We start from the raw sequence: 14,943 nt of genomic DNA on the forward strand, positions 1-14,943 counted from the left end.
TTTGTCAACAAATGCGTGAGCAAATTGTTGAACAGTTTAAGAAAAACCTTTCTCAACCAGCTATTGCAAGGAATTTAGGGATTTCATCATCTACGGTCCGTAATATCAAAGGGTTCAGAGAATCTGGAGAAATCACTGCACGTAAGCAGCTAAGCCCATGACCTTCGATCCCTCAGGCTGTACTGCATCAACAAGCGACATCAGTGTGTAAAGGATATCACCACATGGGCCCAAGAACACTTCAGAAACCCACTGTCAGTAACTACAGTTGGTCGCTACATCTGTAAGTGCAAGTTAAAACTCTCCTATGCAAGGCGAAAACCGTTTATCAACAACACCCAGAAACGACGTCTGCTTTGCTGGGCCTGAGCTCATCTAAAATGGACTGATACAAAGTGGGAAAGTGTTCTGTGGTCTGACGAGTCCACATTTCAAATTGTTTTTGGAAACTGTGGACGTCGTGTCCTCCGGACCAAAGAGGAAAATAACCATCCGGATTGTTGTACGCGCAAAGTTCAAAAGCCAGCATCTGTGATGGTATGGGGGTGTATTAGTGCCCAAGGCATGGGTAACTTACACATCTGTGAAGGCGCCATTAATGCTGAAAGGTACATACAGGTTTTGGAGCAACATATGTTGCCATCCAAGCAACGTTACCATGGACGCCCCTGCTTATTTCAGCAAGAAAATGCCAAGCCACGTGTTACATCAACGTAGCTTCATAGTAAAAGAGTGCGGGTACTAGACAGGCCTGCCTGTAGTCCAGACATTGAAAATGTGTGGCGCATTATGAAGCCTAAAATACCACAACGGAGACCCCCGGACTGTTGAACGACTTAAGCTTTACATTAAGCAAGAATGGGAAAGAATTCCACCTGAGAAGCTTAAAAAATGTGTCTCCTCAGTTCCCAAACGTTTACTGAGTGTTGTTAAAAGGAAAGGCCATGTAACACAGTGGTGAACATGCCCTTTCCCAACTACTTTGGCACATGTTGCAGCCATGAAATTCTAAGTTAATTATTATTTGCAAAAAATAAAATAAAGTTTATGAGTTTGAACATCAAATATGTTGTCTTTGTAGTGCATTCAATTGAATATGGGTTGAAAAGGATTTGCAAATCATTGTATTCCGTTTATATTTACATCTAACACAATTTCCCAACTCATATGGAAACAGGGTTTGTGTATATATATATATATATATATATATATATATATATATATATAAAATCGTAACAATATACACTCCTAATTTTGGCTGTGTAATTTATCAATCTACTTCAAAAACAATAGTTTAAAAATGTGATAGAATCCAATCATAGGCATTAAGGTTATGTTGTGGATCTACAAAATCAAGCCCAGTGGCAGCGTTACAAGCTCAAATGAATGAAAATGAAAAAAATCTGTCAGCAGTTTATTGGGCAAATTTTAAAGGGTCCAGGCAAGGACATCCAACTCAACATGTGCTGATAAATTGTCAAAGAAAAAAAAAAACATTAATAGTTTTGGATGGATAATGGAAGATATATGCAAACACGTTAAAATTGATAATATTAGGGTTAATAACATAGTCACAATTCCTTATACCACAGTGGGTGTAGGAAAACATAGACAAGGATATGCAACTATTAAAACATTGAAATTTAAATCATCAAATAGAAAAATATTCACATAATGTCACAAAATGTATACAGGTGCATCTAAAACTATAAATAATAGAGTAGGAGCTTCAGCAAGGTAATATATATTCCAAAAATAGTGACAGTCTATCATTTTTTAGAGGGGAATTAATAATGATTGACATGGCAGTGAGTTGGTTTGCAGGAAGTAAGCCAAGTAAGGCAGTTGTATGCATGGACTCTAGCAGTGCATTATTCAGCATAAATAAGATATGATCAGAAACAAGACATGATTTAATATATGAAGTAGTTCAGACTTCAGAATAAATAAGAGTGTGGAATTGTGGTAAACTTTATTTGGGTACCTGCTTATGTAGGGGTCGTGGGTAATGAATTACCAGCGTTATATGCAAAGCAAGCAACAACTAAAGCAGCAATAAAAATGTACGTAGAGCAGAAGTATAGTTGAGATAGAACTCAATAAAAATTGGCTACAGACTTGGAACAAAGAAACAAAAGGTAGGAAATACTACAAAGTCCAGAGGAGTGTAGGAGTAATAAGGGGAGGTAGTGCAAGTTTAAGGAGAAAGGTTCCTAGAATGACGTTAGGATATACACTTATCTGAATAGTTCAATGAAATCAACAGGTAAACATAACACAGGACTGTGTGATTATTGTCATTAAATAAAAAATATAGGAGCATGTATTAATACTGTATGGTAAATATAATGGAGAGGGAAATAACGAAAAGTAAGTTGTTGCAGTGGAGGATATTTTAAAATTGCATTGGCAACATGTACGGTATAAAGCATTACATACATTTTTAAGGAAAAAAAAAAGTTAAATAAAATCAGCAAAATTAAATAAATACACAAAAGAAGAAGAAAGAAGAAAAGTCTAATCTATTCAAAGACCATTGTAGACCCACACAAAACTGGACTGGACTGCAGAACCACCAACAAGAAACTTGGTGAGAAGAAGAAGAATGAGGAAAGTGTGATAATCAACGTGGGTCAGGGGGGATTTGGGAGAATGTGATGTGGTCACATGACACCAACATGGATCGAGTTGGCACCAAGTGGACTTAGTGTTCGGAGGTAGAGAAATTAGGAATATTATCCATCAACAAAATGCCTACTATCAATTCCAAAAACATGCACAGTCTCTTAATTGTAGACTCTCTAGATTGTCCAATAATGAAGTGAGCTTACAAAAGCATTCCGTACTGCAACTGTATTACGACTGTATTACAACTGTATTTCTACTGTATTGCTATTGTATTACTACTGTATTACTACTGAATTGCTACTGCATTACAACTGTATTATTACTGCATTGCTACTGCATTGCCACTGTATTACTACTGTATTACGACTGCATTTAGACTGTATTACGACTGTATTGCTGCTGCATTAAGACTGTCTTACTACTGTGTTGCTACTGCATTACGACTCTATTACGACTATTGCGACTGTATTACTACTGTATTGCTACTGTATTACTACTGTATTGTTACTGCATTAAGACTGTATTACTACTGTACTGCTACTGCATTAAGACTGTATTACTACTGTATTACGACTGCATTGCTACTGCATTAAGACTGTATTAATACTATATTGCTACTGCATTACGACTGCATTGCTACTGTATTACTACTGTATTGCTACTGTATTATGACTGTATTACTACTGTATTGCTACTGCATTACGACTATTACTATTGTATTGCTACTGCATTACCACTGTATTACTACTGTATTGCTACTGCATTACGACTGTATTACTACTGTATTGCTACTGCATTACGACTGTATTACTACTGTATTGCTACTGCATTTCAACTGTATTACTACTGCATTACAGCTGCATTGCTACTGTATTATGACTGTATTGCTACTGCATTTCAACTGTATTACTACTGCATTACGACTGTATTAGTACTGTATTGTTACTGCATTACGACTGTATTACTACTACATTACGACTATTACTACTGTATTGCTACTGCATTACGACTGTATTACTACTGAATTGCTACTGTATTATGACTGTATTACTACTGTATTGCTACTGCATTACGACTATTACTATTGTATTGCTACTGCATTACCACTGTATTACTACTGTATTGCTACTGCATTACCACTGTATTACTACTGTATTGCTACTGCATTACGACTGTATTACTACTGTATTGCTACTGCATTTCAACTGTATTACTACTGCATTACAGCTGCATTGCTACTGTATTATGACTATTGCTACTGCATTTCAACTGTATTACTACTGCATTACGACTGTATTAGTACTGTATTGCTACTGCATTACGACTGTATTACTACTACATTACGACTATTACTACTGTATTGCTACTGCATTACGACTGTATTACTACTGTATTGCTACTGCATTACCACTGCATTGCTATTGCATTACTACTGTATTGCTACTGCATTACGACTGTATTACTATTGTGTTGCTACTGCATTACGACTGTATTACTATTGTATTGCTACTGCATTACTACTGTATTGCTACTGCATTACGACTATTACTACTGTATTGCTACTGCATTACGACTGTATTGCTACTATATTATGACTGTATTACTACTGTATTGCTACTGTATTAAGACTGTATTACTACTGTACTGCTACCGCATTAAGACTATTACTGCTGTATTACGACTGCATTAAGACTGTATTACTGCTGTATTACGACTGCATTGCTACTGCATTAAGACTTACTACTGTACTGCTACTGCATTAAGACTATTACTGCTGTATTACGACTGCATTGCTACTGCATTACGACTGCATTGCCACTGTATTACCACTGTATTGCTACTGTATTACGACTGCATTACGACTGCATTACGACTGTCTTAGTACTGTATTGCTGCTGCATTACGACTGTCTTACTACTGTACTGCTACTGCATTACGACTATTGCGACTGCATTACGACTGTATCCCTACTGTATTGCGACTGCATTACTACTGTATTACTACTGCATTAAGACTGTATTACTACTGTACTGCTACTGTATTAAGACTATTGCTACTGCATTACGACTGTATTACTACTGTATTACTACTGCATTACGACTATTACTACTGTATTGCGACTGCATTATGACTGTATTACTACTGTATTGCTACTGCATTACCACTGCATTGCTACTGCATTACCACTGCATTGCTACTGCATTACGACTGTATTGCTACTGCATTACGACTGTATTACTACTGTATTGCTACTGCATTGCTACTGTATTGCTACTGCATTACTACTGTATTGCTACTGCATTACGACTATTACTACTGTATTGCTACTGCATTACTACTGTATTGCTACTGCATTACGACTATTACTACTGTATTATGACTGTATTACTACTGCATTACGACTATTACTACTGTATTGCTACTGCATTACGACTATTACTACTGTATTGCTACTGCATTACTACTGTATTGCTACTGCATTACGACTATTACTACTGTATTATGACTGTATTACTACTGCATTACGAATATTACTACTGTATTGCTACTGCATTACGGCTGTATTGCTACTATATTCTTACTGTATTACTACTGTATTGCTACTGCATTACGGCTGTATTGCTACTGTATTGCTACTGTATTATCTGTATTTTGTATGGTGGCGTTTGTAAATAACTAAATAGTACATACATCTTGGTACTCTCTCTGTAAAGTATTTCAATGTTCTTCTGCTCTGTGTCTTGAGACGTGAACATCTGGTTGGTGACATTTGGATTCCATCTGCACAACGCTATCCCAGGATTCCCAATTCCCAAATTTGACTTGACACAGCCGTCGCTGGAGATGACGAAAAGTCAGCTGTGGGACGACCTGCCTGTGAGTGACTTCATATTTCCTTACCAGAACTTACAGTAGGTTAGGAGAATTAAACGGCCCCACTTGTCACAGTTTACCTGACACATGTAAACGTGACAAATTGAGGGGTGCACTATCCAGTTTAGCCACCAGATGGCAGGAGATTGTTAAATATCTTGAAATGTGTTTTGTGGCACTACCAACTTTGACCGCAGTGTCAGTTAAAGTTAAAGTTAAATTACCAATGATTGTCACACACACAGCTATGTAGAGTGGTGCTTTCCATAATTTCCAGCAGATTGCATTACTAAATGATTAACCCCATTCTTCCTCTCTCGGGAGATCCACCCAGGAATGGGGACATATGAATCCTTTCCCTATTGTAAGACCATGGTCATAACAAATTGTTATTTAATCAGCAAATGCGACTGAAAAAAATATTGAATGTTTTGTTTTTTTTTCATTTCAAAATTGATTGATTGATTTAATTTCGACAAATTCTATTGGAAACTCAAATCAGTCGACTGTTTAACACACACACGCATGCACAGATGGTAGAGAAGTTTGAGAAAATATGGATTAATTGAGACTTAAATACCTTTCAAGAAATGAAGAGACGAGTGAATTTGATGTGCAGTGAGAATAAAGAGAGAAGAAATTGTGAGGAAAGCCAATAAAGATTCCTCCCGTAAAAGCGATCATTCTTCCTGATGCAACATTAAGCGGTCGTCTGTGTTTTGGCTTCTTCTTCCTCTCGCTCACTTTTGGAGTTGTTGTTGAAAGAAGACAATTAGCAAAAACAGAGCAATCCAAACTGAAGAAAATATTGTGTAATAAATTAGGGCTTTCAAAGTTAACGTTATAATTCATGTGATTATTCACAAAATATGATCATTAATCATTTACAGTCTACACGCAGATTAATCACGCAATTTATTTTGAGCGCACACGCTCTTTCACCGTGACCGCGGATGGTTACCTAAAAGGCGGAGAAGGTTGTTATACATTCGTCGTTGTTTATTTGTGCCCTTGGAAGGTACTGTAATGGATTCCAAAATGTATTATTCCCCTAAGAAACGGTGTAAATCCATATATGAACACAACACACATTTTATAATGAATAATTAGTTTTTCACTCAATGCTAAATACATAAAAATGATGAATAGAATGGATAAATGCTCACTTATAGTGAACAATCCTATTGTTTTGTGAAGACGACAATGACGCCATATTTGTACTTTGTTACCAATTATTTATTTTCTACACCTTCTTTATCAAGGTGCTGCGAATCACAACTTTTTTTGGCCCCATGATCAATTATTTTGCAGTCATACTCTGTTTAAAAAAAACAGATACTAAGTTACCAACACGTGTTCTTTGTTTGGGATACTCGAGCAAACAGACATGTTTAGCGCGTTATATTTGGCTAAAACGGCTTACGAAACCAGGTTGAAATTTTAGCGATCATTTTTTTAAAAAGTGTACCAAGTCTAGTAAAATTTTAACGGCACATCATAATTTAGAAACAACATGCAAAACTAATTGCTCAGTTGTTATTTATTTTTACTTAATCAACAAAGAACTGCAAACCTAACAAATTCTCCAATAAATTAAAACATCAAATTGAAAAAAAAAAGTCAATATACGATAATACTGACTTTACATAACTTACCCTGCCAAGTACCATGTGCCAAATACCATGTGTCATATACAAGCCATGTGCAGAGTACCATGTACCATATACACTGTGCCATATACAATGTACCATTGTATATGTACTATGTGCCAAGTGCCATATACAATGTGCCATGTGCTGTGTACCATTGTTACCATGTGCCATATACAATCTGCCAAGTACCATGTGCCATATACAGTGTGCCATGTATCATGTGCCATATACAGTGTGCCATGTGCCAAGTATCATGTACCATATTCAATGTGCTAAGTATCATGTGCCAGGTACCATGTGCCAAGTACCACGTGCAAAGTGCCGTATACAATGTGCCGTGTACCATTTTTGCCATGTGACAAGTACCATGTGCCATATACAATGTGTCAAGTACCATGTGCCATATACAAGTACAGTGTGCCAAGTACCGTGTGCCATGTGCCAAGTACCATGTGCCAAGTACCATGTACCGAGTGCCAAGTACCATGTGCCAGGTGCCAAGTACCATGTGCCGAGTACCATGTGCCATGTACCAGGTGCCAAGTACCATGTGCCATGTATCATTGCCATGTGCCAAGTACCATGTGCCATCTACCATGTGCCAATTACCATGTACCAAGTGCATTGTGTCATCTACCATGTGCCAAGTACCATGTGCCATTTACCATACGATAAGTACCATGTGCCATTTACCATATGATAAGTACCATGTGCCACGTATTATGTCTCATGTGCCAAGTATTATGTCCCATGTGCCATGTCCCATGTGCCAAGTACCATGTGCCATGTATCGTTACACTTCTAATACCATCTTGCACACCTTATGCCAGGGGTGTCAAACTCAAATACAGAGTGGGCCAAAATTTTAAACTGAACAAAGCCGCGGGCCAAGGTTGAACAAATTAACCTTTTAATTAGGGACGCAAACAAGTTTTGCATTGAATATTGAACAAGCAAGGCTTATATAACTTTATAGTGACATGCAAAATCGAGTTTCAAATAATAATAATAATAATAATAATAATAATATTTAAAACATATCAATGGCATATCAAATACAATTAAAAAAAAAATTGAATGCCTCTTTTCTATTTGCAGCCTTCTGAGGTAAATAGCCACATTAACTTTTTCCAAAGGCTAATACATTAGAAAATAAAATAATGAATAAACCAACCATTCAGGACTTTAAACTGCTCAGTTTGCAACACACTGATCTAATGTGATGTGCCCAAGCCAGATACCTGCCATCTTTTCTTGGATGCTAGTTCATTAATGTCGGGGCTCAGGTTTTGAGCTGAGGCAACCTTCATTATCGAACGAAGGTGTTCATCAGTCATTATATCTCGTATTCCACAGTCTTGGGGGCGTGCCTTACAAGCACTGCTTTTAACGTCCTCAACGAGCTGTCGTCACGTCCGCTTTTCATCCCTTCTAACAATGTGCCCCCCCAGTCACAAGATATGAGCGGCTCCTGTACGCACACACACGTAAATGCAAAGCATACTTCATCAACAGCGATACAGTTTACACTGAGAGTGGCCTTATAAGCAACTTTAACATTGTTAGAAATATACGCCACACTGTGAACCCACACATAACAAGAATGACAAACACATTTTGGGAGAACATCCGGACAGTAACACAACATAAACACAACAGAACAAATACCCAGAACCTTTTGCAGCATTAACTCTTCCGGGACGCTACAAAATACACCCCCGCTACACACACACACTTTGTAGCGTCCCGGAAGAGTTAGTGCTGTAAAGGGTTCTGGGTATTTGTTCTGTTGTGTTTATGTTGTGTTACGGTGCAGATGTTCTCCCGAAATGTGTTTGTCATTCTTGTTTGGTGTGGGTTCACAGTGTGGTGTATATTTGTAACATTATTAAAGTTTTTTTATACGGGCACCCTCAGTGTAACCTGTATCACTGAAGATCAAGTATGCGTTGCATTCAATTGTGTGTGCGTGCCACAGCTGCACATACCATGCGGCTGGGCCAGCACTCGTTGGACTAGACAAAAAGGGGACGTGATGATTTTTGGTACGGGCACTGAAATATGGGAGTTTCCCGGGAGGGTTGGCAAGTATGAGAATTGGCGGTGAATGTGGTGTTACGGCGGCACCGGCGCTGTATATAATTGGCGGGCCAGCTCTAGTGTTAATTTGATATTGCCTCAAGGGCCAAGTGTAATCACACGGCGGGCCAAATTTGGCCGGCGGGCCAGAGTTTGACACCCATGCCTTATGCAGTCATTTTGAATCTAATTGAGTGGTCTGGATGAAGAAGATTGAGAGTACCTTGCCCAAGTCTGACATAGTAGTCCTGTGTTGGTTTCCAAAGTGTTTGGTGTGTCGGACGTAGCCAAGCCCTAATCTCCTCTGTTTTATCTTCATCAGTCTATCTCAGGTGTGCAGCAGGAAGTGACTCGTCAGTGTCGGGCCTTCCTGTCCTTCGAGCGAATGCCTGAAATCCAGCTGAGCCGCAGGCACTCGGACCACGCTAAACCTTGGCTGTGGTTCGCCACCATCAAGTCTCTCATCGGGAAAGGGGTGATGCTCGCCGTGATCGAAGGCCGCGTGGTGACCAACGCTCTCAACATCGCCAACGAGGACTGCATCAAAGTGGCGGCGGTTTTGAACAACGCCTTCTACCTGGAGGACCTGCACTTCACCGTGGAAGGGCGAGACACGCACTACTTCATCAAGACCAGTCTGCCCGAGAACGATCTCAGCGCGCTGCGTCTGACCTCAGGGCGGAAATCGCTGGAAAACGGCGTGAACGTCACCGTGTCGCAGTCGACGACGGTGATGAACGGCCGGACGCGGCGCTTCGCCGACGTGGAGCTGCAGTACGGCACGCTGGCGCTCCACGTGCGCTACGGGACCACGCTGGACGAGGAGAAGGCGCGAGTCCTGGAGCACGCCAGGCAGAGGGCGCTGGCGAGCACCTGGACCCGCGAGCAACAGCGGGTGAGAGACGGCGAGGAGGGCGTGCGGCTGTGGACCGAGGGGGAGAAAAGGCAGCTGCTGAGTAGCGGCAAGGTCGCGGGTTACGACGGTTACTACGTCCTGTCCATCGAACAGTACCCGCAGCTAGCCGACAGCGCCAACAACCTTCAGTTCTTACGGCAGAGCGAGATCGGCAGGAGGTAACGGCATCAGGAAAAGGTCGTAGGCGCCAAATGGACGTTGATGACTGAACTGTTTTCAGAGTCGCGGAAGAAAACAAATGTATTTTTGTCGAGGACGAACAACGGAGGAAACAATCAGGAGAACAAATACGACAAATCCACAAAAACATAAGTTGACCAATGCCTTCTCTTTCTCTCTTTCTTACAATCTTTCTACCTGCCTTTAAACAGCATGCATACTCCACCTTTCCCCGAGTCGTGTGCAGTATGTCATGCTGTCCAGCTGCCATACAGCCGGACGTAAAACTAGCATTTCAGCAGACCCGGATGAGTCGCAGAGCATTTCCGACAGTTCTGAACCGACCGGCGAACAAAAACGCGTCCGAGGATCCCGGACGGAAGTTGTCAGTGTTGTTCGATGGCTGTTTTCCGGACTGTAAACGTTTCACGGTCTTTTGTTTTCATGGCTTAAGTCGTCCGAGGGAACTGTTGTGGGACTCTCAAGAGAGACAAGCACAAAAAAAAAAGAACAATGGTTCGTACGGGGGCGGCTAGGGAATTCTGTTTGAATATTTTTGTTTTGTTTTATATGAAAACATTGTGTTGCGTTTGCTTTGGAAAAAAAAGGGGGGGATATAAAAATGAAGAAAAAAAGTGTTTACATGCTATAACAGATACCACTATTACTACTCGTACTACCACCACCACCACCACCACCGGAATGGACTATGGAGCTTAACCTCTTCAACCGTTTTGCAAGGAAAGACATCCAATACAAATACGATTATTCTGTGCATGTGCAAGTTCTACATGGACGATGTTGAAAGTAAAGAGGAGACTTTGATGGTTACTGTAGATGTGAAAATGTACATATTTTACGACTGGATAAGAGTAAACCAAGCCGGTAGACGAATGTACCGTTGGAAAGGCTAAGTGTTAGCTTTCAAACGGTGCTCAGTTTGTCACATTTTTGTTTCATGAAATGATCGCTTGTTTTCCACATTCCCATTTAAATGATCAAAGTTTGAATTGTCTTCTGCGTTCCTCAGACATGGTTTATTTGAGCGGACGTTCTTGTTATGGGATACTGATCAACCAACATGGCAACAGAGACAACAGTACAGCCGTACGTCCTTTCAAACAAACTAAAGCAGTCATTGTATTTTTGTTTCTTTGTTGTTGATGCATTTTCTATTCAATCCTCATCAACATCTCCATGTAAGAAGGTAGCATAGCGCCATGGCGTTCGTGGACTCTTGTGGTCCCACCACCAATTCTGCCAAGTGGGACCCCGTCTCATGATGCATAGAACGTGTGCTTTTATCGGTCAAAGTTGGTAGTATTGCTTGCAATAGAAACATGTTGTCTTGGCTTTTCTGGGGGGAGGGGGTGCCGGGGGGGTGCTGTGGGTAGAAACCAGTCGTTGCTTCTCTCGACATTTTTTGTTTCTCTTTAAGAGAAGAGCACCGCCATCAGTGACTTTGGTGAGTAACAATAATCAATGAAGAATCGACTGTGAGTCTTTGTGCTCTTAGAGAGTTTTACATGTGTGTTTGTTTCCAAGAAGGGAATGCAATCGGAATTGTTTTTGTTTTTTTAAAGAAACTTATCAGAGAGTGTTACTGTAAAATCATAAGCCACTATTTTTTTTTTCCCAGAAACAAGATGAATTGATGGTGTGTTATGGGTTTTATCGTCTTTATTTCAAAGGTTGACAAATTCCACTTATCTGTACAACAATACTCGACTGCTGGTGTTTCTACAGTGAACAATAAATTCCTTTTAAATGTCTCCTGGTTTTTTAAGTTCTAAATCAATTTAACGTTATTACTTTTTCCACATGCTTTGAACCTTGCGGCAGAAAGGCAACTGACAACGTTTCTCATTCGGTCACTAGCGTAATCGTACAGTAGGTGAGTGTAAGAACTGGGCTGTCTTGGACGAATCTGATTCGTTATATTTTGTCAATTGTTGACGATCAATCAAATCCATCACTTTTTTTCTTATAGAGAAATAAACAGATGGTGATATGTAGTAGAGCAGGCCTGGGCAATTATTTTGACTTGGAGAGAAAAATGTGTCTGGGGGCCAGTATATCTATTTTTAGGAACACTAATACAAAACCTCACAATAATGTCTGATTGAAAGCTAAAAACGTTATCGACAAAACGGAATGAAATTCTAAATTCTCTACTGAATGAGACACCCAGAATGTACATGAAAATAAAGAATGTGGGATTTAAAAATATTAACTATGAACGATAAAACACTGAATATTGACAACATATGAACGTCACACCCCCTCTCGATTGACATATTTTACAATCAAACAACAAAAATGCAACAAACACAGCGAAATATGAACGCGAAGGGTAAAAAAAACCACCTACAATCTGATATATCTGATACATCACTAAGCTTTAGAACTTTGTTGTAAAAATCTCCTTCCGCGTCTGTCCCTGACACCCGCATTTCAGGCTGGCCGCTCTGGAAACACTCTGTGGAAACTCTCCCCGCCCACACTGCTTGGTGCCTCGTCTGAGCTAATGTGACTTACCATCGTAACTAATTAGATTACCATAGTAACTAATTAGATTACCATAACTAGTATATCATGCAAAAGCGCAGATTCCAACCATTTAAATACTTTGTATAGTTCAAGACTTACGGTCATTTGAAAACATCACTGCACATCATAACGGCAGCTACACTTTCCATTTTAAAGATCTAAAAAAAATATTTGGGAATGTCCGGCGGGCCAGATTGAAAAACCCTAATTTGCCCAGGTCTGTAATAGAGTATACTGAGTGGTCACTATAGGTGTCAGTAACGTCACATATATATGCCCTAACACTTATAAAAAGTGAACATTTACAATTGTTTTAATTAAAAAGGTATTTATGAAAAGAATACAGTCTTTCAGTAAAGTGAACAAAAAGAGCATAGCTGTGACTTATTCTACCCCAAAAATGTTGTTCTCAGCTCCGGCTCGAAGCACCAAGAAGACATCAAACTTGACTAAAAAAGGGAGTCGGAACAGAGTTTCTGTCTGTGAACCTGTTGAAGGATCATTACCTCTTCCAGGAGAAGAGCTACGTCTCCGGGGTGATGTGGCGCTTCCTGGCGCGTGCCGTGCTCAATTTTACGTAAGTCCCACCGGGTCCAGGGGCAGGATCTCAGCCGGCCAGAGGTGTTTGATGGCACGGGTAGCTTTGTGTCCGACAGCAGCGCGTCCCGATGGGCCTCAATCACATCTGCCATGTAGAGACGTCCTACCAACACAGTTTTACATGTAACTGCAGCGACTTTCTTTTCAAATAGGGGGCGAGTACTTTTCTTCGGTCCCCTCACCTGTTGTGACCAGGGCCGTAAGGAGGATTTGACAAATACCGAAGTCAAAAATTGTCTGTCCAAGAGAAGCTTTGAAAAGCTGAAATCATTGGTATCCCAGGACCATATACAAAATAAAAGCTTTCATTGAGGTAGAACTATCACATAGAATAGAATAGAATGGACTTTATTGTTATTATATTTGCATATAACGAGATTAAGGACTCCAACGTTAGTGCGTTAGTGGAAACAAATATGGAATAAAAATAAATCACACAAGTAGTAATAAAGATTAAAAAAATAAGAATTGAAATAAACAGACTAGTATGCAATTAAAAACAATAAGCAATCCTGTACAATATACAAAACAATATACAAAATACTGTATATTATTATATTATTACATTTTATAAAATTTAACATCTTTGACAATCATCATGATTTTGTAACAGTCCATCCAGCCTTCCATTTTCTACTGCTTGTCCCTATCTGGGTTGCGGGGGTGCTGGAGCCTATCCCAGCTGCACTCGACTTTTTTTAATTAATATGCAAAAGTTTAGTGTTATTATACAATTTTAAAATCATTAAAACATACATTTTAAAAAAAAACATACCAAAACTTCCACCGCGACCGGAATTCGAAACCTAAGACGTTCTGCTTTGTAAAGCAATTACCGTAATTTTTAGACTATAAAGCGCACTTAAAATCAATTTCCTCGAAAATCGACAGTGCGCCTAATGTACGAAATAATTCTGGTTGTGCTTACCGACCTTTAAGCTATTTTATTTGGTACATGGTATAATGATAAGTGTAACCAGTAGATGGCAGTCACACATAAGAGATATATGTGTAGACTGCAATATGACACCAGTACAACAACAAGACTTTGTATGTTTCATTGAGAATATAGAACATTACACACGGCGCTCAAAAATCTGTCAAAATATTTTAGTACGACTTTGGTAAACTATGAAGTCGCACGGCTTTATGAATTGTCGGCGTATTATGGCTACCGTAGGCAAACGTACTCTGCTTCAACATAGGGTATTATTATGGTGTGTGTATAAGGACCATAAAATGGCACCTATTAGACATTATCTGGTGTTTTGTTTCACAATATTATGCAAAAGCAACTTTTCTTACCTTCTGGTACCTGCTGATGTACATTTGGGATCTGCATAAGTCCTGAAAATGTGCGCACGTCTGCCACTGTAGTCCATGCCGACACCGTTGTTGATAAGCTTCTTTTTCTCTATCTTCTTGTTATGGAACATTCATCCTCCACTGTTGCCATTTCTAATATAAAAGTAGTGTAAAGTTCTT

At 39.6% G+C, this 14,943-nt stretch overlaps 1 protein-coding gene across 11 annotated transcripts in view; it reads left to right on the forward strand.

The window, feature by feature from the left end:
* Window positions 1–12,231, forward strand: part of tenm3 (teneurin transmembrane protein 3) — an 822,859-nt gene extending 810,628 nt beyond the window's left edge. For 6 of the 11 annotated variants that reach the window (XM_061988364.1, XM_061988365.1, XM_061988363.1 and 3 more), the window contains 2 exons: window positions 5,375–5,505; window positions 9,556–12,231. In XM_061988364.1, the coding sequence (XP_061844348.1) occupies window positions 5,375–5,505; window positions 9,556–10,311 (887 nt within the window). In that variant the 3' untranslated portion in view covers window positions 10,312–12,231. The remainder of the gene's footprint in view (window positions 1–5,374; window positions 5,506–9,555) is intronic. The other 5 variants (XM_061988366.2, XM_061988367.2, XM_061988368.1 and 2 more) reach the window with 1 other exon arrangement.
* Window positions 12,232–14,943: the final 2,712 nt, after the last annotated feature.

Source organism: Nerophis lumbriciformis, linkage group LG27 (assembly GCF_033978685.3).
Source record: "Nerophis lumbriciformis linkage group LG27, RoL_Nlum_v2.1, whole genome shotgun sequence".
Classification (NCBI taxonomy): domain Eukaryota; kingdom Metazoa; phylum Chordata; class Actinopteri; order Syngnathiformes; family Syngnathidae; genus Nerophis; species Nerophis lumbriciformis.